At 45.2% G+C, this 27,868-nt stretch overlaps 1 protein-coding gene across 1 annotated transcript; it reads right to left on the bottom strand.

Moving 5' to 3' along the window:
• Positions 1-2,111: 2,111 nt before the first annotated feature.
• ZNF12 (zinc finger protein 12) lies at positions 2,112-16,504 on the bottom strand. The gene is made up of 5 exons (XM_075527553.1): positions 16,064-16,504; positions 15,234-15,295; positions 10,152-10,278; positions 9,791-9,886; positions 2,112-6,193 (listed from the first exon to the last, which is right to left on the bottom strand). The coding sequence occupies exons 2-5, from the start codon at positions 15,246-15,248 to the stop codon at positions 4,344-4,346; spliced, it is 2,088 nt and encodes a 695-aa protein (XP_075383668.1). The 5' UTR covers positions 15,249-15,295; positions 16,064-16,504; the 3' UTR covers positions 2,112-4,343.
• Between the last annotated feature and the right edge of the window lie 11,364 nt (positions 16,505-27,868).

Consider the following 27,868-nt stretch of genomic DNA (forward strand, 5'->3'; position numbering starts at 1 on the left):
CCTATGATGTCATAGAACCACCCTAATTATGTCATTGAGAACAAGGTTCAGAGAGATGACATGATCTGCCTAGGTCCACATTGCTGAGGACTTGGGATTTGAACTCAGGTCTTTCACTTCAGGTTTCCGTTGTCCTGGACCGAAGTTTGACCCACCTGTATTAATTTCCTAGAGTTACTGTTACAGCCTGATGATAGCAAATTGGATATGCCCATGCAACACATTTGTGTTTCCCAGTCCTGGGGGACAGAAGCCTGAAATCTAAGGGTCACCAGTGCTATGACTTATAGAAAAGCTTGCTTCTCCAATTCTCGTGGCCCAGGCACTCCTTGGCTGTGACAGCACCAGTCCAATCTGTCTCCAGCAGAGAATTCAAAGCCATCCACTTGTGGTTTTCCTAACAGGGCCAAGTAACAAGACAACGGGGTGTTCTTTCAACATAGGGAGAACGTGTGAAAATAAGAGTGGCGAACAGATGAGGCTGTACAACCAGAGAACACACCTGCCCTTTATTCTTGCAGGCATGATTCCCGTTCTCAGGCTCTGTAAGCCCGTTACTGCCGTGCAGGCTTAGGCAATGGAAGAAAGCCATCAGCCCATGCTAGTCCATCAATCTGGCCGGACCCTTAGACATTAAAAGGAGAGAAGGGAACGCCACTTTTTATGTAGTTCTCTATAGTACGTAGGAGCCGGTGGCAAAGTGGTTACACATCGGGCTGCTAACAACTCTCCAGTGGAGTAAGATGAGACTTTCTACTACCATAAAGAGGTGCAGTTTCAGAAACCCACAGGGGGAGTTCTATCCTGTTCTATAGGGTCATTATGAATTGGCATAGACTCAATGGCAGTGCATTTGGTTTTGGCTATATGATAAGAAAACATAATGTAATTTAAGAACTAGATTCCCTGTGGGATTCTCTTTTGAGGCATTCTATAAAGCACACAGTTATCTGGGGTGCAGCTGATACACCCTTGTTTGGACAGTGGTATGGACTGAACTAAAATGTGTTCATTTCTAACCCTTATACCCGAGGCTCTGATTCTATTTGGGCGTATTTAGTTACATTAAAAGGGTATCATTAGTCCAGAATATGTCTTAAGTCAATTTCTCTTGCGATACCAAACAAGAAAGCAGAGATGGGATAATATAAACGGCAGCCACAGGAAGACTGCCAAGGGATTGAGTAACAGCAGAGACAAGGCCCTTCCTCCAGAGTCAGCAGAGAATGCAAGCCTCCCCCTAGAGATGGCACCCTACATTCAGACTGTCAGCTTCCTAAACAGTGAGAAAATGAAATAGTTAAAGCCACCCACTGCGGCATTGGCCTTGATAACCCTTGGGAGAAGCTTGACTGGACGAACAGTCAGGCATATTACGATGGAACAACGAATGAATCTTTGGCCTAAGAAATAATGTGACCGTGGCACTCATCTCACATTAATTTTTCCCCCCATATTAAGTCTTCATTTTCACCCATTCTGGGAGATTAAAAAATAACAACCATTTACTCCTCCGATGACTGGAAAAAAACGAGGGGGATTTTTACCTGTAAGGAAAGTTTGCTTACACTTCAAGTTATGGAGCCACTGTGTGTTAGATACAGGTGCTCAGGCATAGTTCCACCAATTCTATTCTCAGTCCTTTCAGTGGGATAGGTAAACTGAGCCAGCAACCCCACAGTGCTCTTGTAAGAAGAGTTAAATATTTTTTGCAAATACTGCTTTTCATCAACTCTAAGAGAAACCTGTATTTAAGTGCCTCTAAGGAAGAAGCCCTGGTGGTAGAGTGCTTATGTGTTTGGATGCAAGGTCAGCAGTTCAAAACACCACAGCTTCTTGGGAGAAAGACGAGGCTTTCTACTCGAGAAGGGACAGTCTCAGAAACTCATAGGGGCAGGTCTACCCTGTCCTATAGGGTCACCATGAGTTGGCATTGGCTAAATGGCAGAGGGTTTGGTTTTGGAAGGAAGAATAAAAACAGTGCTAATTCTTTTAGACTGTGCTCTCAATCCTGACATTGGAGTAATACACAAACATTTGTATCTTTGGAACTATGAAAATTCTCCACAATGACATTATTGAAGAGGCAGTTTAGGACCACTTATCTTTACTAGACTCTTTATTATGTAGGTAACCATAGAAGAAAAAGAACAAGGTAAATCCTTTACATTTCAAAAATATTACTTAAGATGCATATGGTAGAATTAAGCTATAATGATACTCTAATAAGGAGTATCTTTGTATTATTCCAACACCTATATTACGAATAGAGTTCTTACACAATAATATGCAACCTACCAGACATTTAGTTCCTGTTATGCAGCAGATCCACAATTACCTAAACGGAACAGGCAGAACAAGTGCTGAGGAGCAAAAGCGGGGCCCTGTGTGATTTTAATACAGAAGAAACAGGGCATTTCACCTCAGGGGTGAAGGGGTACGTTATCTGACTAACATAGGATATGTAGGCATTCGGGAGCAAATAAAATTAGATCCTTTAACCATATATTGTCAGCTGACATTGCATCAATGAACAATATAAATTAAATGAACTCAAACAAGATTGCATGTTGTTATAAAAAAGGAGTTATACCTCACATTGGCAGATTACAAAATTTAATTTCTTAGCAGTCAATGATAGGACTGTTCATTTGAAGCACACTCAATTGTTGCAAATTTATTTCTAATGCTCAACCTATTTACATTAAAATTTACAGAAAATAAGACAACTCTTTTTATCAGCAGTGCAAAATAAATGATTTCCCAAAGTCCACTTCTGAGTTGCATAATTTCTACAAAATGTAACTCTGAAGCAAATACAATGCCTTCAGCTATTACTAACAGAGCCCACTAGGTTTCCTCTTACAAAAGAAATAGTGCAGGGGTGGAGTGGCCACCAGTGTGACTGGATTAATGGCTAATAACATCGTCCAGGTTCCAGATTCTTCCAGTCTTTGTGCTGTCATTTCGTAGAGGCATAACCAGGCGTCATGTGCCGACAAGGTCATGTTTACTGACAGCCAGATCCCACTTCACCCTGTGTGATCCCGTGAGTCTGTGAGGAAATCTTTTACAGGAATACCCTAACAGACACTCCCTTTATCTGCCTAGAATCAAGAACAGGATTTCCAGTAGTGACCGAACTCATGAGAGGAAGGGATACCCAAATTTTATGAGTAAACAATGAGAAAGGAGTGACTAGGCAGGGCAGTCACTCAGCAATGCTTGGCATAAGTTCACGTTAATCAATTAGTCCGATGATAGGACAAAGCATGCACAATGTTTAAAAGCACATCATATCGAGTAGAAATAGACAATTCCTAAATTACGTAGTACTCCTGTGCTGTACACTTAGGTAGTCAACCAAATAAAACCATAAATATACAAAATGGGGACATTTTAAATACATTATAAACTATACAGAGTGCAATGAGTACTACAGCTACATTTCATTCATAGGGCCTCTGGGTATACCAATTTAAAATTAAGCAGTTTTCTATTATATGCATAGATGTATCTCCCACTGATTGTGTACAATTAAAAACATCAGAAAACCATTTATTTCTTTAAATGGTTCCGGTCACTAACCAAATAGACTGACAAACAAGAATAGGGCTTCTCATGAAAACAGAAATCTTTGGGGAACACAAAGTAAACTGTAAGCCTGTGAGGCACTTTTTCAATGGCAAGGTTTATGAAAATATTAACATGGAAGTGCTATTTAGAGTGGACAATTTTATCATCTTTTATTCCCAATCATCATTCTGAATATACTATGCCTTTTCAAACAGAACATACAATTCCTGTAATGTACAATAATAACAAATAAGCCCCACCTCCTCGGAACTATGCCTCCTACTTAAAGTTGCTGCTTTGATGAACGATCCTGATGGTGTTACTGCTTTTTAAATGCAGGAGATTGTCTACTTACACATTCACAAAAGATATCTCCCATTGTGTGTTTTTTCTCTCCTCTTTATTACACAAAAGTTTGTTATCTGAAGGCTTTCAATAACAACTCCAAAATGCAGTCCTGTTTCCACATTGCTTAAATGGATAGATTTCTCTCCTTGGTAGAAACTCCCTGATATTTTGAATCTACAGTTAAAATTTACAGAGTCTACTCTACATATTATTTACAAAATTTTACCCTTTTTATAGTCTGGTGTCCAGTAAGCTGTGTGATCTTGCTGAAAAGTCCTACCCTGTGAATTTTCAGATGACAAGTCTGACTACAGAACACAAGTTTGTTTTGTTTCTCATTTTCAGATGTGACCTCTCTGGGTTGAATATTCTCATTCATCAGAGTGGAAGGGTTCGATGGCATGAGACGAAGTCTGACTTCAGAGACGCCTTTCCATATCAATTCCACTTATGTCTCCTTTCCTGTGGACTCTCTGATGGCTATTGAAGGCTGACTTGTGATAGAACTTCTTGCCACACTCACTACATTCATAGGGTTTCTCTCCCGAATGAGTTCTGTAATGTACAGTGAGGTATGACATCCGAGAGAAGGCTTTCCCACATTCATTACATTCAAAGGGTTTCTCTCCTGAATGAATCCGATGATGTATAGTTAGATACGACATCTGAGAAAAAAATTTGCCACATTCGTAACATTCATAGGATTTTTCTCCTGTGTGTGTTCGCTGGTGTCTATTAAGGGCTGAATTCTGGCAGAAGGTTTTCCCACATTCACTACATTCATAAGGTTTTTCTCCGGAATGAATCCTATGATGTATGGTGAGGTATGACATCTGAGAGAAGAACTTGCCACATATGTAACACTCGTAGGGCTTCTCTCCTTTGTGGATTCTTTGATGTCTACAGAGTGCGGAATTCTGGTAAAAGGACTTCCCACACTCATTACATTCGTAGGGTTTCACTCCTGAGTGAGTTCTATGATGCACGTTCAGGTACGACAACTGAGAGAATAACTTCCCACATTCATTACACTCATAGGGCTTCTCTCCCGTGTGCACTCGCTGATGCCTCATGAGGGCTGAGTTCAGGTAGAAGGTTTTCCCACACTCGTTACACTCATAAGGTTTCTCTCCTGAGTGAGTTCTATAATGGACAGTGAGATAGGACAGTCGGGAGAAAAACTTCCCACACTCATTACATTCATAGGGTTTCTCCCCGGTGTGCGTTCTCTGGTGTGTCGTGAGCGTAGACTTGCGACAGAAGCATTTCCCACACTCATCACACTTGTACAGTTTCACACCGGTGTGGATTTTGTGGTGGTCGTTAAGTGCCGACTTTTGAGAGAAGGTCTTGGCGCAGTAATGGCAAACGTAGGGTCTCTCCCCTGAATGTGTTCTCTGGTGCTGTGTGAGATGGGTCTTCTGGCAAAAAGCCTTCCCACAGTAGCTGCACTCGTAGGGCTTCTCTCCGGAATGTGTCCTCTCATGTTGGATGAGGTGTAACTTCTGGTAGAAGGTTTTCCCGCAGACGCTGCACTCGTACGGCTTCTCGCCTGTGTGTGTTCTCAGGTGCACAGTGAGAGTTCCTTTCTGACAGAAGGACTTCCCACACTGATGACATACAAATGGTTTCTCTCCCGTGTGAGTCCTCTGATGGATGATAAACTTTGACTTTTTACAGAAGGATTTCCCACATTCACTGCATTCATAGGGCTTCATTTCCAAATGTGATCTCGGATGTGCACCAAGGTTTGACATTTGCAGGAAGGCTAGTTCAGATTCATTCCACTTACAACTTTTCTCTTCTAGGTGATTAACAAAAACTGTCTCTGTTTGGAAAGCTTTCTGGCAATCAATATATTCAAAAGGTTTCTCCAAAATGTGAATTTTCTGATAAATGCTTTCATCATTTAGAGAGTTAACTTCCCCAGTTTGATCAAATCCATAAGACTGGTCTGCTGGATGAGTTTTCTCGAGCTTAATATTGAGAAGTGATTTCCCACATCCACTACATTCATCAGGGCTCAGTTTCGCATAACTTCCATCACTACTAATATACCCTGAAATAGACGTTAAACTTTTCTCACATGAGTCACATTTATTGGAGATTTTTCTTGAGGAATCAGGGCTTGTTTCCACATGAAAAGCTTTACCAAGAACATTACCTCTCTCTTCCATCAAGGTCTTGTTGGTGAACACGGTTTTCCCTGAAGGCGTATCTTCATTATTCTGAACTCGCTCTATCAGGTCATCAACTTTCTGGACTTCTTCTAAAGAGAGAAAAGATTAACATAATTTTGTATATCTTCCTACATAATATAAAGAAGGAAACTTGCACATAAACATCTTATCGTGGGTTAGGTGATGACAATAATTTCAGTGTACTTTCCCCTCTTGATTTGTTCAGTTTGGAAACACACAAACAATCTCCAGTAGTGGAGAAATGGAGAAAGTAAACAGCACAGAAACTGAAATATAAACAAGAAACAACAATTAAAGACAAAGGACGTTAGGTGAATGGCTGACAAGGCAGGAATAGAAAGGACTTCAGTAAATGAGATAAACTGTTAAGAGAACAAGGATGGATGCTGAATGACGATGGTCTCCTGGTATGGATTACATTTTTAAACCTTGTTATTTATTATGAAATTGGGAGAGACAGATCGAAATCTAAGGCATTAGGTCACTTTGTACTAAGACTTTGTAGCAGTATTTTCACAAGTCTAGATCCATTAAAACTCATTTTATTTATTTTATTCTGTACAGCAGGGTCATAAAGTTTCATTCAAATTTCCTCATGTTTAGAGAAATACTTCTATAGAATCTGGGTTTTAACTACAATTCCATTTCACTTGAAAAGAGGGGCAAACAAATCTAAGTACAATAGGAAGTAATAAATAGGCAAGAGCAAAATAAATAAATAGGCAAGAGTAAGCTATCTTTTCAAATGGTTCACACCTTAAATATACTAATGATGTTATAATTTAATCCTGAATTCACTCTGATCATAAAATTATGTTAGTTCCTATTTGGGCAATTTAATAGAGACCCTGGCTAAGATAATGTATTTATTACCCCTTTGTTACTAAATTTTACCCACCGGTAAGTTTGAGATAATAGTAGCTATCTCACAAGGTTCTTGTGGGATTACATAAGTTAGTAAATACAGTCCATACAGAACTGGAGGTGGTGCCATTTTCAATCTGACAACTGTCTTTCACCAGTTCTGTCTCTGGCACTCTGGAGACCCTACATTCTGAGTAGGAGTAGTGCTCCCCACTCTGAGTTTCATTTAGTGGAGAAACGTTCAGACTGATTCTTCCCGAAGACAACTATTTTCATTAAACTTAAAAACTTGTGCACAGACCCCACTATTGTCCTTGCTATTAGCTACACTAAGAAAAACTAACTCACCCTGCGTTCCAAAAGCTACAGCTTCCCTAAACCCATCACTGCCAAAAATACCAATGCACAAAATGGAAAAATAAAAAATGAATCCTTTTCATCACCTGGATTCACAATATTATCAACCTGACATTAATATAGGCAACCAAAAGTTATTTCTGTTCTAGGAAACCAAGCTCTTTGTACCCAATAAATGCCCCAGCTCATTTCCAACCACAAGTCTGTGCTTTTAATGTTTACTCATGTGCTTGACTTCCTGCCTTGATCTGATCTGTTCATGTTTCTAACGAACAAGAACAAATCTCCTTTCCTACTTCTATCTCCTTTCTCCCTTAAAAGTAGAAAACAGTAGAGCTCACAAGGTAATTTTAGCACAAAGTAGCTCAGCCTAGCATTAGCACACACATACTCCTTGTAAAATGCTAAGCTGTAAGCCACTTTATGCAGCCATGCTCTCTTCACCAAAACGTATCTTCTAAAAAATATGACTGTGTTCTATTTCTTTTTTATCCTGAGTAAAAACTAAAAGAGTTGTTCTCCATCAGGTTCATATGGTTACCTTACAAGTACTTGCAAAATATCTGGGGATGTGGCCAAGGCATATATATTAAAAAATTATATGTAAATTATTTCTGGGAAAGTCATTTCACCTCCCTAGCTCCACAAATGACCAAAGTAAATGTCTATTATATGTTACCTACGACACCAAGGGAGGACCACACACTCATCTCAATAGGATTATTATGTAAGAGAGGAAAGACATTTGAGCAAAAAATCCCTCCGCTCAAACAACAGACTACATCACCAGACCTCATTCCACAGTGAGTGGAATCAAATTTAAGAGAAGGAAGACACGGCAGTGATGCTTCAGTGAGGAAGGAAAATCTTCAAAGAGCTGGATGTTTTGAACTCGGGCTTACATGTGTTGTGTGGACCAGTGAAAACACCGTAACACAACGTAAGGATGTAGGTACAATAATCATACGGACAGAATACACTTAAGAGTCTGCAACAAATCAAGTTTCAGAGAGTTTTGGGAAAAAGAAGGCTATGAATTTTGAAAGATAATATAGTTGGATACTGTGGGGATGCTGAATTGACAAGGAATTTAAATGACCCCTAGGAAGTAATCCGAAGCCCTGGTGGTATAACAGGTTATGCGTTGGGCTGCTAATTGTACCCCACCAACTGCTTCCATTTAAGATTTAGAGCTTTAGCCCCCAATAAAAGTATTTAAAAAAACCCCAAAGACTGAGAGCTTCAGAAACACATAGGGCCAGTTCTACTGTAGTCACGGGGGTTGTTATACGTTGGAGTTGTCTCAATGGCAGTGAGTTTGATTTTTAAGTCTTAGGAAGTGATGGGAAATGGCTACGGACTCGTGGTAAGAACAAAGTAAGACTTCAGACAGATGGACTTTACAAAGTCGATGAGGGCTCAGAGCAATCCAGGCATGCTGTAATAAAACCTTTTGTTTACATGACATCAAAAGAAACAAAGACGATACAGAGAAAACATAGACATTTCACGTGGTACAAGAACCAATAATTCTGGAGAGATCTGTACTCCTCTAGGAAAAGCATCTAGTTTGAGGTGGCCAGTAGTGGGAACGAAGGGAGCATCACAATTCAGTAAAGAAAAGGCTGTGGGAAAGGGGAAGAGTCCCTGATTTCATTGGCAAGAATGAAGGAAGTGCGCACAGGCTGGCTAGTGGAGCTGGCGGCCTGAAAACAATCCCACAGAAGCTCTTCTTCAGGGATTAGGTTGGAGGAGCCCTTTGAGAAACTCAAGAAACAAGAAAGACCATTCCAGGGAGAAACGGAGCCATTCCTGGAGGAGCAGCGGTCCAGGGTAAATGACTCAAAGTGTACAGAAGTGCTAATGCTTACTGAGTACCTGTCTGACAAGGAATTAGTCAGGGTCAAGGAACAGAATGGTAAGCAGAAAGGCAAGATGAAAACAAACGTGTAAGTAAAAGGGCAGACCAAGTGACTGCGGTCACCAGACTTAAGAAAGGATGGAGTTCAGGAACAACAAACAAGCCACAGGATGAAGCAAAAGCGCACGCCCACAGAGAGAAACCGACTCTATTGGCTGAGCACAGGATGGGATTTGGCATCTGACCTCAGGGAAAGACTAGGACACGTGAAACAGGGGCTAACAACCAGTTAGAGGTGTTTCAGGGTGGACTGATGAACGCCTGGAAACCAATCGGTGGCAAGTGTGAGTGCGAGTGAGCCAAGGCCTAAGGTTGAAGAAGAGGAAGGAATCTGGGGAGCAGTCAGCAAGTAAAACACTCTGTAACACTGGGCTTGTGGGGAAGGAGGGCTGGGGATGAGATTCCGTGTCTAAGGCACAAAAGCATCTCTCTCAGTCATTTCTCAAGGTTGGGGACCATTGGGGAAAAAATCCTGAAAAGCACCTCCAAGTTACCAGTCTCCTGACTGCCTCCACTAACACACCTGGGTAACTCTGAAGTAGGAATTCTCCTTCTACTATCCAGGGCTCTTCTCCTTGCTCCAACTTGGTGATAACATCCGGTTTGATAATGGGATGCCCTGTTGGTGAGAAATGGAAGAGAACTTGAGGCTGCTGCTCGGTGTTGGGAGCACTGATGTCGGAGGAACATCCTGCCGAAACAGCTGCACTGTGCCCGGGCCCGTCTGGGCTTTGCCACAATCAGAACGATCCACCAGGGGGAGAAAGAAAAACAATACGTCCTGCCTGGTGCCCAAAAGAGGTTAAACATCTTTGGCCCATCACAGTTAAAGCCACTAGGTCAGCGGGCATCCCCATGTGTCTGAGCAACCCTGGACTCCTCACCCAGTGAAATCAGATGGCTGTAGTTCTCCAGCATCACATCCTTGTATATTGTCTTCTGAATCGTGTCCAATCGGTGCCACTCCTCCTGCGTGAAGTTCACAGCCACATCCTTGAACGACACCGACCCCTGCAATGGCACGACTGGAATTGAGTGACATGGACAAACAGAAGGGGCTGAGGTCTTACCAAGTCCCCTGCCCACGTTGTGAACTTTCCTCCCCGAGGTTACAGATTGAGGGAGACACACAGGGGACCATGGTGGTCCTGCTGCTGAGAAGCCCAGGCCTTGAGGGGCCCGTGAAAGCCTAGGAGGCAGGCTGCTGCCTAGAACCCGCTCTTCCTTCTGCTTCCACACCTGGAGCTGGCAGCTCTCTCCGACGCCTCTGGCTGCTGCTCCTCAGGCATGTTTACTGGCCTCCGAAAGTAGGAGTGCCCAAAGCTCACTCTTGGGTTCACATCTTGCTTCTATTCACACTTCTGGTTCGAGAGTGACCCAGGGTTGCCCGGTGGCTCTAATTCTATGTCTGTAATATCTGCATGTATGTCAATGTTGCCCAAATTGACACCACAAACCCAGGCCTCTCTCTCAAACTCCACCGGTGTTCCAGAGCTCTTTCCAGTTCTGTCCCGGATCCTGGGGAATGAGTCCACCAGGAGGCTCTTGCCCCCTTTAGAAGCCACTAGTTCTAGCATGGCTGCCCCATGAGAAGCCAGGCATCCAGAAGTCCGCCTATTGCAGAGTGCTGCCCCTGGGGCATCCGTCTTGTCAAATGGAACCTACGATTTGAGGGTTGATTAACACGGTGACTTGTACAATGGATCAAAACAGGGCAAAGGACTTTCAGGTCATTCCTAAGGGAAGGAGGATTGTGGAGAAGAAAGGCATCGGTTTCAGGCCAATTTAGGCGAGAAGAGCAAACAATACTAGCGTTGTTACCAGTGAAACATAGTTGATCAAAGAAAGGAGACTGCACCTATCTCTGGTGATGGCTGATGTACACTGGCAAACTCCTCCCCAAACCCGCCCAGCAGACACACGCAGAGCACTGCATTTCAGCCGCATTCCTATAGTCCGTACACAGCTCCTGACGAAGCACTTGCCTATCTTGGAGCCATTCCCATATCCTAAGAGAAGAAAAACTACTCCTTTTGGAATCTCAGAAGCTAAGAAAAAGCTCATCTTTTGAGTGAATGAATCAACAAATATTACTCAAGTGAACCAATTATTCTTGTATTTTTCTTATGCTCCCCCGACCCTTGCTCCCCGATTACATTCTTTAAAAAAAAACGTTTTAATCAGGGAATCCAGGGTGAATGATCCCTTCAGGACCAGTGGTGAGAGTGGTGATACCAGGAGGGTGGAGTGGAAAGGAGGAACCAATTACAAGGATCTATGTATAACCTGCTCCCTGGGGGATGGACAACAGAAAAGACGTTGGACAGTGTAAGATATGACAAAACAATAATTTATCAATTATCAAGGGTTCATGAGGGAGAGTGGAGTGGGGAGGGAGGGGGAAAAAGAGGAGCTGATGCCAGGGGTTTAAGTGGAGAGCAAATGACTTGAGACTGATGAGGGCAATGAATGTACAAATATGCTTTACACAATTGATGTATGCATAGATTGTGATGAGTTGTATGAGCCCCCTAATACAATGCTTAAAAAAGCAAAACTTCTTATTGTGAATGAGATGAAAGTTTACCCAATTATACAGGAAATGCAAGAGGGGGAGAACAGTAATGGCTTGAATTGTGTGGGAATCGCAACCAGACTCATGTGGATACACCTCTATTCTGTCAAGTCAATGAGACCCTAACATAGTGGACGGAAAACCAAACCCACTGCCATCCAGTAGCAAGGATTTCCATGGGGTTCCCAAGGCTGTAAATCTTTATGGAGCAGACGGCCTCGTCTTTCTCTCAGAGCAGCGGGTGGGTTCCAACTTTTGACTTTGTGGTTAACAGTCCCGTGTACAACTCTCTCTGCCACGAGGCTCCTCAGCATGTAGGATGTGAATGACATTGAATCACTTTGCTTTATAAGGAACGGCACAAGCTAGCACAAAGGAGGGCAGGAGAGTTCCACAGAAGCTGAGGACTCTTGGAGAGGGCGGGTAAAAGCCAAGGCAAAGGCAGGGGTCGGGGAAATGCACGCACAGACTTCCTTTCCAGCAGGGGCCCTAAACTCACACTTCAAGCCTCCTACACTGAGAGAGACTAAATTTCTGTTCTGTGCAACCACCCACTTGTGGTATTTCAGTTAGAGCGGCACGGGGAAAGGAGAGCAGGTGCAGAGTCCACAGCAGCAGGCTGATGGCAACCGGAGTGGGACAGTGTGCACCTGCTCGAAGTTTCTGGCTCTGTAATCGCAGTCACAAAATGTACAATTGTGAGAGTTTGGAAATCGCTTCTAGCTTATCAGAAAAGCCAAACCAAACCCAACCCAACGATGAGTTCTATAATATGAAGGGGGAGAAACGATGGCTGGTTTCTAGTTGGCAGGTGTGGCTGCGTGAAAACAGGAACAACAGGAAGCCAAGCGTTTGACTGGGCAGCTGGCCCAAGCTTACTGTGATGCTTGTCCTCGTCTTCGAAAATGGGTTTCAGGACATTTATTTTGCACACGGTTAGCACAACCAGTCAGAATGGCAGGTATCAAAGATTTGGGCTTCGTTTCACCAAGAAGAGGGAATCATCCAGGGCAGATGAGTACTGAAAGCCCACTCCACACAGGCCATGATCCAGAGAGAGCTTGATAATAATGATGGAGGACGGAGCGGGTTTACAGGCTTCCACCTAGAGCAGCCAATTGGGAGAGACTGGATACTTCTCCAAGCACTGCCCTTTACTGGAGCTGGCTCTCTGGGCAGGGATAGCTGCTCCTCCTTCCCGCTAGGGCTAGGAGCTAGAACACTACCATTGTTGAAGAAGCCGGACCTGTACGTACTGACACAAGAGGGTGCTCTTGAGCTGAAAATCCTCCCCTCAAAACAAACAAAAACCCCAAACATCTCAAGAACAGAACTCACAGGAAGGCATGAATAGGGGCAGCGTTGTTAGGATGCTCTGGCAACCCTTTCCCAAAGAATCTATTGCTAAAATCCTCATCATTTGGGGGATGTCACAAACTCAACCTCATCCCCACTCTTAGCTGGTGGCTGGTGATTCCTATTTGAGAAAAGGGAGTGACTAAACAGAAGGTCACGCCTTCTATCCTATCACTAACCAAACGCTAGTCACCCCAACTCACAGACTCTGCCAGGCCCTCCTGCCAACTCAAAGCCTGGCTCCGACAATTTGCTCCTCTCATCATGCTCCCCATTCCCATCGACGGCCAGAACGACAAGATCTGTCTGGCACAGCCATGCTCCTTAGGACAGAGGATGGCGAGACGTCGCCTTATGTATTGTGGACATGTCACCAGAAGGGCCCAGTCACCGAAGGGCTCGGTAACGTAGAGAGCAAGGGAAACAGAGAAAGATGACCGTGAGATGGACTGCAGCCGCAGCTGTGGCTGCAACCACGGGCGCAAGCAACCATTATGAGGATTGCACAGGCCGGGCAGTGCTGCGTCTTGTAGGTGGGCTAGCTCCCAGTCTGAGCCCAGCAGATGGCCCCTCACAACAAATTATGTGCTTTGTCCCCGGGAAACTTACACACACCACACCCTGCTTGGGGGCCCAGATGCCCTCTCCTTGCATGGAGACAGGTTTGAGGCATACAAGGCATTGGCTAGCGGGTGTTCTTTAGGACGGCTCTTTTCAACTGCATCAAGAAGAGTCGAAGGGCAAAGCGGGGCAAATGCCACAAAACATACAAACCAGCAGGAAAGCCCAAGTGTCTCTGATAGCCAATGGAGGTCTAGTCGTGGATGGCGTCAGGGACTGACATGTGTCCCCCTCACAACATGTGTTATAAATCCCAACCCAGTTCTGTGGGAGGAGCTCTGGTGGTGCAGGGGTTAAGTGCTCAGCTGCTAACTGAAAAGTCAGGGGCGGAAAGACTCCCCACCAGCCCCTCCTTGAGAGAACGACATGGCAGTCTGCATATGTAAAGATTTACAGCCGTGGAAATCCATAGAGGAAGCTCTACCCAGTCCTGTGGGGTTGCTAGGAGTCGAAACTGACTTGCTGGTAGTGGTTCTTATACTTGAGGCAAAGATGGGGTGTCTGTCCCGTGAGTGAGGCAGCACTGGGAGGGGGTGGCTTACATTAGTCTCCGGTGAGATCTACAAGAGCAGAGTGAACTTAAAAAAAAAAAAGAAAAAGAGCAGAGTGAACCAGCAGGCACAGATGGCCAATGAGAGGTGCCAAAGAACCTGGGACAGGGAAGCAGAAGAGAGATAAGCACGCTCCCCTCGCCTGGAACCGTCGCCATGCGGGAACTTCCAGTCTCCCAGACTGTGAGAGAAAAACTCCGTTAAAGCCACCCACGTGATGGTATTTCTGTGTTAGCAGCCCTTGCTATATCGAAGGCAGATGGTTACTCGGCATCTTTTCAGCCACGACTGCCAAGCGCATGAGACATCCAGCAGCTTGGCTGCATCAGCTCTGCAGGATCCCACCAGCCACCCCCGGGAATAGACCTGGGCTTGTTCTGCCACCCCACGGTGTACTGGGCCACGTCCTTTCTCTAGTTCCACTTTCTCCCTTGAAAGGTAAACCCACACTCCATCACCTAATTCATGGGAAAAAGAAATATGTTAAAAGAGAAGAAAATCTAGTATAACAGGTTTTATATATAAGTATATCTATACATAACACACTACCAGATCTTTCTTTAAAAAAAAATAACCAAAAAAAACCCCTTACAGCAGTGGTTCTCAACCTTGCTCATGCCGCAACCCTTTAATACAGTTCCTCATGTGGTGCTGACCCCCCACCATAAAATTATTTTTGTTGCTACTTTATAACTGCAATTTTGCTACTGTTATGAATCGGGCAACCCCTATGAAAGGGTAGTTCGACCCCCAAAGGGGTCCTGACCAACAGACAGGTTGAGAACCGCTGCCTTACACACTTACTAAAATGCACTGTATTGTCAAGCAAATTCGAGGATAAATACGTAGCCGGAAACACTCACCTGGGGCTTATCCATTTTCAGCCGTTCTCGGGGAAGCAAGGACTGTGAACTTGATGATGGACCTAGGGTGGGGGGGTGGGGGGCGGGGACAAAACAATGGCATCATGAGGGGTCAGGCTGCCAGAGGGAATACTGACCTGTCACCAATCCCAAGCGCTGCCATTCTGCACAAGTCACCCACCTCCTCAGCCCCAAATTTCTCCTCCAACGAGGCACCTGGAGAACCCGCACAGTGTTCTCCTGCACTGTGTACTGGGCAGGCACCTGGATGTTGCCAGCAGATTGATTTCCGGTCCTAAGGGGAAGGCTTGGCCTTTCGAAGCTACTCAGCTGCACCAGGGAAGCAAGCTCTGGGGATCTGCTCCCAAACATATGACAGCCAGGACCCTAACAAGCAGTTCGACGCTGTTAACACACGGGGTCGCCATATGTCCAGAATGAACTGCTGGGTCCCGGGATTCGTTTTGGGTTTTCAGTGCACTGTGTAATTCTCCAAGGGCAGAAGCTTGAAGCGCAGAGGAGGTGCTGGGTGTGTGGAGACGGGGGTGAGAGAAGGTGGAGGCAGGGTGTGATGGCAGGGTGTGAAGGGAGGAGTGGAGAGAGAATGTCCTTAGCTGGGACTGGTGACCCCTTCTTCCTTCTCCTCCAGTAAGCCCTGTCCTCACTGTAAGTCCCCAGAAAAGGGCCTTTCCTGCGCTGCCGCGCCCCCTCCCCATGCCCTCAAACCCAACGCACTGGTCACTTCTGGAAGCGGTCAACACCTCCACTATCACACAGCCTGCAATGTCCGCACGTAGGGTCTCGCTCAGGGCCGCAGAGCCACCACTAACCTCTTGGGGGCGGCTCAGCCTCAGCCTCACGGCTCGGGGAGCGGCCAGCGTCCGGTGCTGACCTCTCTGGCGCAGCCTCCGCTCCCGAGTGTCCACGTCAAGGAAGGTGTCCTGTTCTCAAGCAGCTGGGTCGGGGTCTACCGGACAAGTCCACTTTGGCCGGATCGTTCCGGGCGGGCGTGCAGCTCCCCACTATACCGGGGCTTCAGCCAGGTCGCCGGCAAAAGCAAACCAGGGCCGCCTGCGATGCGGATGGGCCGGGCCTCGAGCGTCCAGGGTCCCGGCCGAGAGAGGCGTCCACCGCCGCCGAGGGCCTTCTCCGCTGCGACCACCACGGCCCCGCTCGAGCCTCCGCACAGCCCGCGCTCGCTGCGATTCTCGCCCACAGCAGGCCAAAGCCTGGGAAAGAGGGCGAGCGCTGACCTGCGGAGGGACCGGAAGCGAGGACAGCGCGGCAGCCGTGCGCACGCGCAGACGCCCGGGCGCGCACGCGCAGAAGAGCGGAAGTCCGCCCCCCCAGGGGTCCGCCGCTGATCCCTGCACTCCACTGGACTCCAGTTCCCATAAGTCCCTGTGCTTCCACTTTTGGGAGACGTCTCGAGTACTTTTCCCTTATGTAGCGGGTAAGAGGCGCTGTGTGGGGGGGTTCTCTCCCCCAAATCCTAACTCATTGTATGTGTAGAAATGACACGTAGTGGATAGCGTGACTATGTCCTGTCGTCCTAGTCCTCTTCTTTCCCTAAGACCCTTTGAATGAGAACAAAGTTTTATCCACAACCCCAAGGAAAATAAGAGGGGCATCCTGTTCGCTTTAATACTAGAAATTTCACTAAAATGCAGGAGTTTAGTAAATGCCCCGAGATACAATAAAAGAACATTACTCAGAGACATAGTTTCTCCAAAGGAAAGAAAGTTAAAACAACACCAACCTGACCCCAACTTTTCTCAATCGCACAATAGGTAGACATGGTAGAAGAGTCGGCATATGCAAACCACCGAAAGAAGAAAACCTACCTGTAATCTTATCTCTTAGAAGTGATTATGTTTGCCGTTGGGTTAAAAACAAAGTCATATTCCAGTATTGGATCATGAGAACAACGATGCTACCGCGCTCTTGGAAAACAATTCTGTTCACCACTACGCCATTCATGCTGCAGCAGTGTTCTCGGTGAAGCATAGTTCAACTGCTCTTTGGACAACAACCCCTGTCATCCCTGAAAGTAATTGCCACAAATGCAGGAAAGAAAGAAAACAGCTTTATTATTGAATGAGTGTTGACTATTTAACATTCTCACAATGGCAAGGTCAGCAGTATGAAACAAGCAGCCTCTCTGCGGGAGAAAGATGAGGCTTTCTGCTCCTGTAAAGAAAAAAAAAAAGAGTTACGGTCTTGGAGATTCACAGGAGCAATTCTCTTGCCCTGCAAGTCCTAATTGACTTGATGCCATGAGTTTGGTTAGGAGATTTTTTTGTTTTTAATATCAGAGTGGTGCCAGACTGGGCAGTGTTTCCTTCTGTTGTCCACAGGGTCACTATGAGTTGCAGGCAACTCCATGGTACCCAACAACAACAACACTTGTCACCCCTGGAGATTATGTGTATTGGGAAAACATTAATCAAAGGATTTGTTAGAACTTCTATGGAAGGAACTCACTTATTTTAGTCCTTCTTACAACAACCCCTGTGAGCTGAACGGAAAATGTCAAAGGGTAGCAGAAGACAAAGCAAAACACCATGATGAAATGTGCACAGACCTGGAGGTAGAAAACAAAACAATAAGAACATGCTCAACATATCTTAAGCTAAAGGACTGAAGAAAAAGTTCAAGCCTCAAGTTGAAATAGTAAAGGATTCTGTGGGAAAAAAGTAACGATGAAGGATTCTGTCTGCATAATAGGAGCTCTAATGGTGCAGCTGGGTAAGAATTGGACTGCTAAGTGAAAGACTGGAAGTTCAAAACCACCAGCCGCTCCCTGGGAGAAAGATAAGGCTTTCTGCTCCCATAAAGATTGATAGCCCAATGGTTACCATGGGTGGAGGAGGAAGAGTTGTTCCTTGGGGACATGGAGTTTATTATGTTAATGGTGGTGGAATAACTTGGAAAAGCATATCCATAATGGTTGTACACACCAAGAGTATAATCAATGGCACTGAATTGTACATGCAGAAGTTGTTGAATTGCAGCATATTTTTGTGCATATTTTTGCCAGAATAAAAAAATAATTATATGAAAAAAAGATTTGCAGCCTAGGAAATTATATGTAGTGTCCCTATGCATCAGAATAGACTCAATGGAAGGTTTTTTTTAATTGACATAATTTTGAATGATACAAGAAACATCAAAGAAGATGGAAGGAATTCACAGTCATTCTGCTAGAAAGAATTGGTTGACATTTAATCACTTAAAGAGATAGCATATGATAGAGGAAAAGCTCACTCCTGGGGAGTGAGGGCCAGGCACTCTGGCAGGGGTCAGCCCCACCCAGCGATGTATATGGCATCCAACTAAAAAGGAGGGGGAAAGGGAAAGAAAAAAAGCGAGGTAGTCGGGGAATAGGACACCAACACCTGCATGAGAAGTGTATTGTTTATGTCTCCACAGGAAAGGGAAAGACGGACCAGACCTCATCCTGGTGCATCAAGTCTTAAGGGCAACATATTGGCATGGAGCAGTGAACTAACACAGAGGACTGCAGAGCCAGCCCCAATCTGAGCTACGTTGACCCCTCCCTAGAAGAATGTACTACAGAGGACAGCACGGAAGAGACATCCCAGGGAGAGTAGCAGATCTGTCCAGACCACACAGGAGCAAACTAAGAGGCTAAGGGAAAGAGCGAGAGGGAGGGAAAGAGAGAGAGAGAGAGAGAGAGAGAGACTCTCAAGGATGACATTCCTGAGAGGACCATAGGACCGGCCTCACCGTGAGACAAGACGTCCCCTCACTGACCCACAGCACTATGGGGACAACACTGCACACAATGCCCCCACACACCAGGGTGAACATGAAGGCAGCTCAACAGAGCAGGAAGGAGAGCAAAGTAACCCAAGTCCCTGAAGGAATCTTGAAAATAGACGTCTGACTGGGGGTGGGGGGGGGGCGGGTGTAGGCTTGGCATGTCATTAGACCCAATTGAAAAGCATTCATAAGGATCAGTAGACAGATCTGGACGTTGAAAGAGGGGGACTGATAATGGGAGAAGAGGAGGTGGGGGTGGGGAGCAAACAAACCCAGGAACAAGGGGCAACAAGGGATCTAAAATCAATAGCGAGGAGGGTATAGAATGCCCGGTGGGGTTTGATCAAGTGCAATATAGTCAAGAGGAATTACTGAGAGCCAAATGAAGGTGGAACATGATAGTGGGACAGGAGGAAAGTAAAAGGAAATAGAAGAACTAGGAGGCAAATGCCATTTATAGAGGTATAAATATAGGCATGTATATATGTAAATATATTCATATATAATGATAGGTCTATGTGCATATATTTATATGTTAAGTGTTAAGGTAGAAAATGGATATTGGATCTCTACTCAAGTCCCGCAATGCAAGAACACTTTGTTCTAATAACCTGGCATTCTGTGATACTCACCTGCCCAACACGATATCTGAAGTCAAAATGGGTGCATGAGCAAATGTGGTGAAGAAATCTGATGGTGCCCAGGTATTAAGTGATATAGCATCTGGGGTCTTAAAGGCTTGAAGTTGAACAAAATGAACAAGTATCTAACAGGCAAGCAACAAAGTCCACATGGACGAAGCACACCAACCTGTGTGATCATGAGGTGTCGATGCAATCAGGTATCAGAAGACCACAAACAAACAATTATATTGAGGCAAATGAGGGGTTTGGAGTAGAGACCCAAAGCTCATCTGTAGACAATTGGACAGCTCCTCACAGAAGGGTCACAAGGAAAGGACAGTCAGCCAGGGTGCGGTCTAGCACCTCTGAAACACTCAACGTTCTTCCTCTTCAATGCTTCCTCCCCGCCCCCCTATCATGACCCTAGTTCTGCCTTATAAATCGAGCTAGACCAGAGCATGTACACTGATACAGAGAAGAGTTCTGGACACACGGAATCCAGGACAGAGAAACTCCTCAGGAACAGTAACGGGAGTAGTGATACCATGAAGGTAGAGGGAAGGTGGGGGCAGAAAGAAGAAATCGATCAAAATGATCGGTGTATAACACCCCCAGGCAAAAATAACAGAAACGTGGGTGAAATGAGACAGCATACAGGGTAAGATATGAAAATAATAATATATAATTTATTAGTAGTTCATGAGGGCGGGGAAGGGAGGAGGGAAAAGAGGAGCTGATACCAAGGGCTCAAGTAGAAAGAAAATGTTTTGAAAATGATGATGGCAGCATATGTACAAGTGTGCTTAATGCAATTGATGTATGGATTGTTTTAAGAGCTGTAAGAGCCCCAATAAAATGACTTTTAAAAATTGGTTAGAAACTAGAGAAAAGCAAAGTAAAAGTGAGAGAGATAGCATATGATCAAGGACCAGTGGTATTGGAAAGAAAAGCCCAAGCTACACAGAAGGCAAACATAAGGCTGTAGGATGACAGCATACTAATTTTCAATGTTTCCACCAGTAGATGCAGTTCTGGAAGCACCCCTTAATCTATGCTAACACATTTGGAAGACAGCCACCTGGCCAACTGACCAGGAGGGATCTCCATTGCAAAGAAAGGTGACCCAACAGAATGTAGAAATTACCAAACAGTATCACTAATATCACATGCAAGTGAAATTCTGTTGAATACCAGTCAACAATGGTTGCAGCTGAACATTGACAGAGAACGTCCAGAAATCCAAGCTGCATTCAGAAGGTGTAGAACCAGGAGTATCATTACTGAAAGATGATGAATCGTGGCTGAAAGAAAGAAGTATACTTGTGTTTTATTGGCTAGGCAAAGGCATTCGACTGAGTGGACCATCACGAACTAGAGACGGCATTGAGAATGACAGGATTGGAAGAACATTTCCTTGTGCTCGTTCAGATTGTGACATAAACCAGGAGGCAGGTGTCTGAACACAACAAGAGAGTTCTGCATGTTTTAAATAAGGAGAGGTGTGCATTAGTGCGGCGTCCTTTCACCATACTCATTCAGTCTGTGTGCCAATGGGCGCTGTCTGAAGATGTGCAGACCTTCACGGATGGAGGAAGGCTTACTCATGACCTGTACTATGCCAGTGACCCAGCCTTTTTGCTAAAAGAGAAAGGGACTTGAAGCATTTACTGATGAAGATCAAAGACGACAGTCTTCAATGTGGATTACAACTCAGTGTAAAACCCCAAAACCTAACAGCTGGACCAATAGACAACCTCATGTTAAAGAGAGAAAAGACTGAAGTAGTCAAAGACATAATTTTACTTGGATCCAAAATCAACAGTCATGGAAGCTACCATCAGGAAATCAAACAATTGATTGCATTGGGTAATCTGCTGCCCAAGACTTCTTTAAAATGTTAAAGTGTCACCTTTAGGATTAAAGTGCACCTGATCCAAGTCATGGTATTTTTAGTCACTTTATGTGCATAAGAGGAGCGAGGTGGGCTTTCTCCTGCTCTACAGAGTTACAGTCTTGGGAACTCACAGAGGGCAATTCTCCCCTGATCTACAGGGTCACTATGAGTTGAGTTGGCGTCAACTTGATGGCAGTGAGTTTAGTCTTTCATTTATGTGCACGAAATCTGGGGATGAATAAGGAAGAAGAGTGGAGAATGGATTCATTTGAGTAACAATGTTGGCAAAGGATTTTGCAAGTCCTGTGGACTGCCCCAAGAACAACCAAATCGGTCTCGGAGGAAGGACAGCCCGAATGCTCCTCAGAAGTGAGGCTGATGAGACTTCGTCTCGTGTCCTTGAACGTCTTGTCAGGAGAGACTGGGGTCTGGAAAAGGACCTTATGCTTGGTAAAGTAGAGGGTCTTTGGGGAAGAGAAGACCCCCCCCCCCCATGAGATGAACTAACACAGCGAGGGCAGCCGGGTACTCAAGTAGAATAGCTTTGTGAGCCGGCACAGGCAGGACTGGGCAGTGCTTTGTGTGGTCACTATGAGTCAGAGGGAACTTGGCACCAGCTTACAACCACCGCCTGTGCTGCAAAACCAGAGGAAACCAAACACTGTATCCAGTTGTCACGTAAAGAGGAGCCCCTCACCAGGCTGTGCAGCCCGCGGCAGCCTTGAAGCTTACCTTCAGAGGCCCCAGTGGCCAAGAGGCGGCAGCCCCGAAGTGGACATTCCATCCTAAGGAAGACCACAAAGAAGACGTGCTACAGCCTGCTCCATCTTTTGGATTCTTCTATACGATCTTCATCACCCTGTGCCTTTATTGAATCTTGGTTATGGTGGTCTCCTTCTCTGGTAAGATTTTTATTTGCTCATGCAAATGACTGAAGGAATTTACCGAATTATAGTTGTTGCTTTTATGATATTTGGTCTGCGCTACTTCTGGCTAGTTTTTCTTCTTTAGTAAGGTCATTTTGAGGCGTTCCTGGCTATTTCTACTAATCTCCGCTGTAGCTTCGGGAGGATTCTCTGGTTAAATTGGGCCACACTGTAGTTAGTACTGGGAATTTTACCAAATGCTGGATAGGCGACTTTCCCCCACAATCTGGCCCATTTGCTATGGCAGTAGTTGATCATAGCAGCACACCTGGTATTACTATAGGTTTTGATGTATCCATGAAATGAACCAGCTGTGTCAGATGTTACCATCCTCCTGATTCACGGATGTATCCCTTTGTGCCTTCCTTTCATCGCAGTGTCTCTGGTGCACACTAGCAGATGTTCTGGTGAACATTGTATCCAATGCCCATCTGCTCCCCAACTACAAGATCACCTACAAAAGCTAAGATTTGCTCATTTGTAACAACTTCTTAGTTGAAAGCTGTCTGGGACAGCCAAACAATCTGGCCCTTTTACTCATAAACAAGCAGCAGCAGTTTATTTAAGAAGCAGTTTATTTATGAAGAAAACTCTTCTCCTGAGCCCTTAGAGTAGAGCTTCCATGCTGGACCCCCTGTTTGCCGAGGGCAGCAGATGACACTGAAAGTCCAAAATCCGTTTGCAGGGCCCCCCAGGTGCATTTTAAGCCTCCATGGAATTGTTTTTGACCATTAACCAGGGATGGGAGCAGTTTTGCCCTTGGGCAGAGTGCCTTGGGAAGTGGATTACCATCACCACCCTCCAGCCAGCCCAGGGAGGGGTCGTCTCCCTTAGGGGCTTGTCTAAGTGTGTCCTGATGGAATCACTCTACTGCGGCTTGTCTAGTCTGACGTCAGACGCATTGAGTCATGGCTTGGCTGCCTTGGTCAGTAGGCCCTGGGTCCATCTTGTTAGCACTGCTGTCTAACATAATGCAGGATCCTGACCATAGTTCCATGCCCGATGCTGGCGTCCCACCTTTAACTGTGATGTACACCGCCAAGCATGACTATGTCACTTTCCACTCGTCTCCATGTCCTTCTTAAGTGGCTATGTGGCCATGACTAATTATGACCTCATGCTAATCCGGATGGTATGTCTCTGTCCTGTAAAAGATTCAGTAAATCTTCTTCTTAAATTGTATTTGAGATGTCAGGTCTCTTTGGTACCCTAAAACAAGCAGGAAAACAGGATTCCAAAGCTGTCTTTCCCGGCAGGATCTCTGGAGGGTTGAGGAAACTTGCTCCAGAGTAAAGGATGCCTTGTTCTGTTTTTGAACTCTTGGAATAGGGAACCCATGTTTGGGGATTTTCCTTCTCCTGTTTAGGGCTTAATAAACGCTCTCCTCAAATTATATCTGTGATCTGGGGACCCTTGTGCCACCTAATTGCTTTGCCTTTTTAGATGGATGATGGGTGTGGAAGTCAACATACCCTAGAAACACTGGTTGTTAGAGCACCATTAAAGGTCCGTTTGCATTCAGAGGGCCTACAGTGGACTAGAGAACAAGGTCGCCACCTGAATTTGTAGTCTTGTCTGATGCTGGTGCGTCCAGCCACGGTCCACCCTGCTGTGTATTTTGACATAGCTGCTGACAGCGAGCCCCGGACGATGTCTCTTTCAAGCTGTTTACAGACAATTTTTCAACGACATCAGAAAACTTCCGCTCTCTGAGCACTGGGCAGAAAGGTTTTGGTGATAAAGGTTCCTGCTTTCACAGAGGCATTCCTGGGTGTATGTCCCAGGGCGGTGACTTCACACGCCGTAATGGCTCTGATGGGAAGGCCGTCTATGGGGAGAAATGTGAATGTCATCCTGAAGCACACAGGCCCTGGCATCCTGTCCATGGCAAATGCTAGACCTAGTCCTCACAGTTCCCAGTTAAAAAAATTATTAAAAGATCATTTTATTGGGGGGGGATTACAACTCATATTACAATCCATAAATCAATTGTATCAAGCATATTTGTACATATGTTGCCATCATTCTTTTCTAGACAATTACTTTCTATTGCGCCCTTGGTATCAGCTCCTCTTTTTTCCCTCCGGTTCTCAGTTTTGTGTCTGCACAGCTCAGACGGAATTGTTGGATGGCAACCCTGTGGTCTCTGGTGGAAGCCACGGAGTGTTTTGAGTCCAGGAATGGCACGACAGTAAGGAGACCCCCAGGGCTAGCTACGGGCAGCTCTAATACATCGGCTCTGTATTTCGTGTTTTATCTTAAGCACCAGGCCAGTTCTCGTGTAGCTCGGAAAAGCACCCTCCACTCCCCAGTGTGCTTGCGGTGTCTTTCGTCTTTAATCAGAGATTTCATCTTTAATCAGGTGTTCTCACTCCAGCTCTTTGGGGTCCCTAATTTCCCTATTTCTCTCAGAGTCCTTCTGGATAGCAGAGTTAAGTTTTGGGTTATGAAAGACAGATTAAACAATAAGACAAAATTTAAAAGTAGAGAAGTCCTCTCGGACAACCCTATAGTAAGTAGACCTGGAAGAGATCAACCAAGCCCTTTGAGCCTTTGGATCTGCTTATGGCATATTGCCATTAGAAAATCAAGTCACAATTTATCGACTCTCACAGCTCAGCTAGCCAATAACATCGCTATGAAACGACAGCTCAACAAACTCTCTAGGATCCTTTGCTAAAGTTGTTGTTAGGTGCCTGTGTTCGGCTGGGTTGACTAGAGAAACAAAGCCAGTGACACTCATACACGCGTCAAGAAAGAGCTTTATGTTGCACCCCTCAGGACCAATATCGAGAGGGGCCATACCAGGAGGGAAGGGCAAGGTGGGGGAGACGGGGGACCGATCACAGTGACCTACCTGTACCCCTCCCAGGGGCATGGACAATGGACAAGGCAGTGGGGGGAGACACTGAAGAGTGTAAGACATGAAAAAATAATAATTTGTAAATTATCAAGGGTTCATGAGGGAAGAAGGAAGAGGGAGGGAGGGGGGAAATGAGGAGCTGATACCAAGGACTCAAGTGGAGAGAAAATGCTTTGAATATGATGATGGCAACATATGTACAAGTGTGCTTGAGACAATGGGTGTATGTATGGATTGTGATAAGAGTTGTATGAGACCCCAACAAAATGATTTTTAAAAAAAGAAAGAGCTTTATATCAAGAAGTAATTATGTGTCAGGAAAAAATCCCAGCCCAGTATGACTCAAGTCCATAAATCCAATACTAGTCCACAAGTCCCTCTTCAGATTCATGAAGCCACCTGCAATGACGACGAATGCAGGAAGATCACAGGCCAGTGGGGGCAAAGTCATGCAGATCCAATGGCGGTGGACGCTTCTCCAGGGCGCTGACAGCAACCAGGGTCATCCAGCAGCAAGGTGAAGACAGGGGAGGGGAGGTTCCCAGCACCCTTGTTGTGAGACGATCACATCCACTAGAAGGCACCATCCGGCTGTGCCCTGATTGAATACCAGCACCACCCCTCTATATCTTTTATATATCATCAAGTTGAAATGAAATTATGTAACTACCGTAGTGCCATTGGGTCCACTCTAGTCCGTAGCGGTCCTGCGCACAACAGAGCGAAACACTGAACAATCCTGTGCTGTCCTCACAATCGTCCTGTGCCCGAGTCCATTGATGCAGCCACTGCGTCAGTCCATATCATGGAGGCCCTTCCCTCCTCCGCTGGCACTCCACTTTACCCAGCACGATGTTTCTCCAGCGCTGGTCCCTCCTGACAACATGTCCGAAGTATGGAAGGTGGAGTCTTGTCATCCTTGCCTCTAAGGAGCACTCTGGCCACCCTTCTTCCAACACAGATCAGTTGATCCTTTTAGCAGTCCGTGGCATTTTCAATATTCTTCTCCAGCACCACAATCCAGACGCATCAATTCTTTCGCTGTCTTCCTTACTCAGTGTCCAGCTTTCACATCCATGGCTTGGGTCTGGCGCACTTTCGTCCTCAAAGTAGCATCCTTGCTCTTCAGTGCTCTACGAGGGCTTGTGCCGCAGACGTGCCTCATGCAATACATCTGCTGCTGTGAGCATTGCTTGTGGATCCAAGAAAGATGAAATCCTGGCCAACCTCAACCTTTCTCCATTTGTCATGATGTTACCTATTGGTCCAGGTGTGAGGATGTTGGTCTTCCTTACATTGAGCTGTGATCCAGGCTGAAGGCTACACTCCTCGATCTTCATCAAGTGCTTCAAGTCCTCCTCACCTCAGCAAGCAGGGTCGTGTCATCTGCATATTGCAGGCTGTTAATTAGCCTTCCTCCAATCCTGTTGCCACATTCTTCGTCATATAACCCAGCTGCTCTGATGATTTTTTCAGCACACAAATTGAACAAGTATGGTGACAGGACACAACCCGACGCACACCTTTCTGGATTTCAAACCACACAGCATTCCCTTGTGCTGTTTGCACAGCTTTCTGTTGATCCATGTACAAGTTCCTCCTGAGCACAATGAAATGTTCCGGAATTCCCATTCTTCTTAAGGTGACCCACAGTTTATTACAGTCCACACAGTCTAATTCTTGTACATAGTCAATGAAATGCAAGTAAGCATCTTTCTGGTGTTCTCTGCTTGGAGCCAAGATCCACCAGCAATTGTATCTCTTGCTCCACACCCTCTTCTGAATCTAGCCTGAGCTCCTAGCAATTCTCTGTCGATGTATTGCTGCAGTTGTTGTAGGAGGATCGTAATCAAAAGTTTACTCGTGTGAAATATCAATGATATCATTTTATAGTTTGAGCATTCTGTTGGGTCACCTTTGTTTGGAAAGGTGACCAAGCAGCCGTCTTCCAAATGTCCTGACATAGGTGAGTGAGTGCTTCCAGTGCTTCTGCAGCGTTCTGAAACATTTCCATGGGTATTCCATCAATTCCTAGAGCCGTGTTTTGGATAACGTATTCAGTTTAGTTGACCTTCTTCCTTCCGCACCATTGGCTCTTGCTCATGTGCTACCTGCTGAAATGGTGGGCTGGTCACTATTTCTTTTTAGTGAAGTGACTCTCTTTACTCTTTTCATCTTCTCGATGATTCTTGAGTCAGTCAAGATTGCAACTTGAGACATGAATTTTTTTTCTTGAGTTCTTTCCATTTCAGATATGCTGAGAGTGTTCTTCCCTTTTGGTTTTCTAATTCTAGGACCTTGCACATTTTGCTATAATATTTGGTTTTGTCTTCTTGAACTGCCCTTTGAAAATTAAAAAAAAATTATCCGTTTATTTTATCTGTGAACACCTTTGGTGATACTGAATACTATTGTTATACATCATCATCATCTGATAAAATAGATTACTATTATTTTTGAAAAATCATCAAAATTTACAAGTTTAGGGGGGGAAGGAAAAAAATGAAAAAGAAATGGGTAGCGGGGGCACAGGACACTAACCC

The sequence above is a fragment of the Tenrec ecaudatus genome, chromosome 12, assembly GCF_050624435.1.
Source record: "Tenrec ecaudatus isolate mTenEca1 chromosome 12, mTenEca1.hap1, whole genome shotgun sequence".
NCBI classification, from domain to species: Eukaryota; Metazoa; Chordata; class Mammalia; order Afrosoricida; family Tenrecidae; genus Tenrec; species Tenrec ecaudatus.

What these genes read in the sequence shown, in the direction of transcription:
- ZNF12 (XM_075527553.1), bottom strand. An exon ending in CAGCCATCTGATTTCACTGG is followed by an intron (nt 9,887 to 10,151) that starts GTGAGGAGTCCA and finishes TCTCACCAACAG; the next exon opens with GGCATCCCATTATCAAACCG. An exon ending in CCTACTTCAGAGTTACCCAG is followed by an intron (nt 6,194 to 9,790) that starts GTGTGTTAGTGG and finishes TTCTCTCTTTAG; the next exon opens with AAGAAGTCCAGAAAGTTGAT.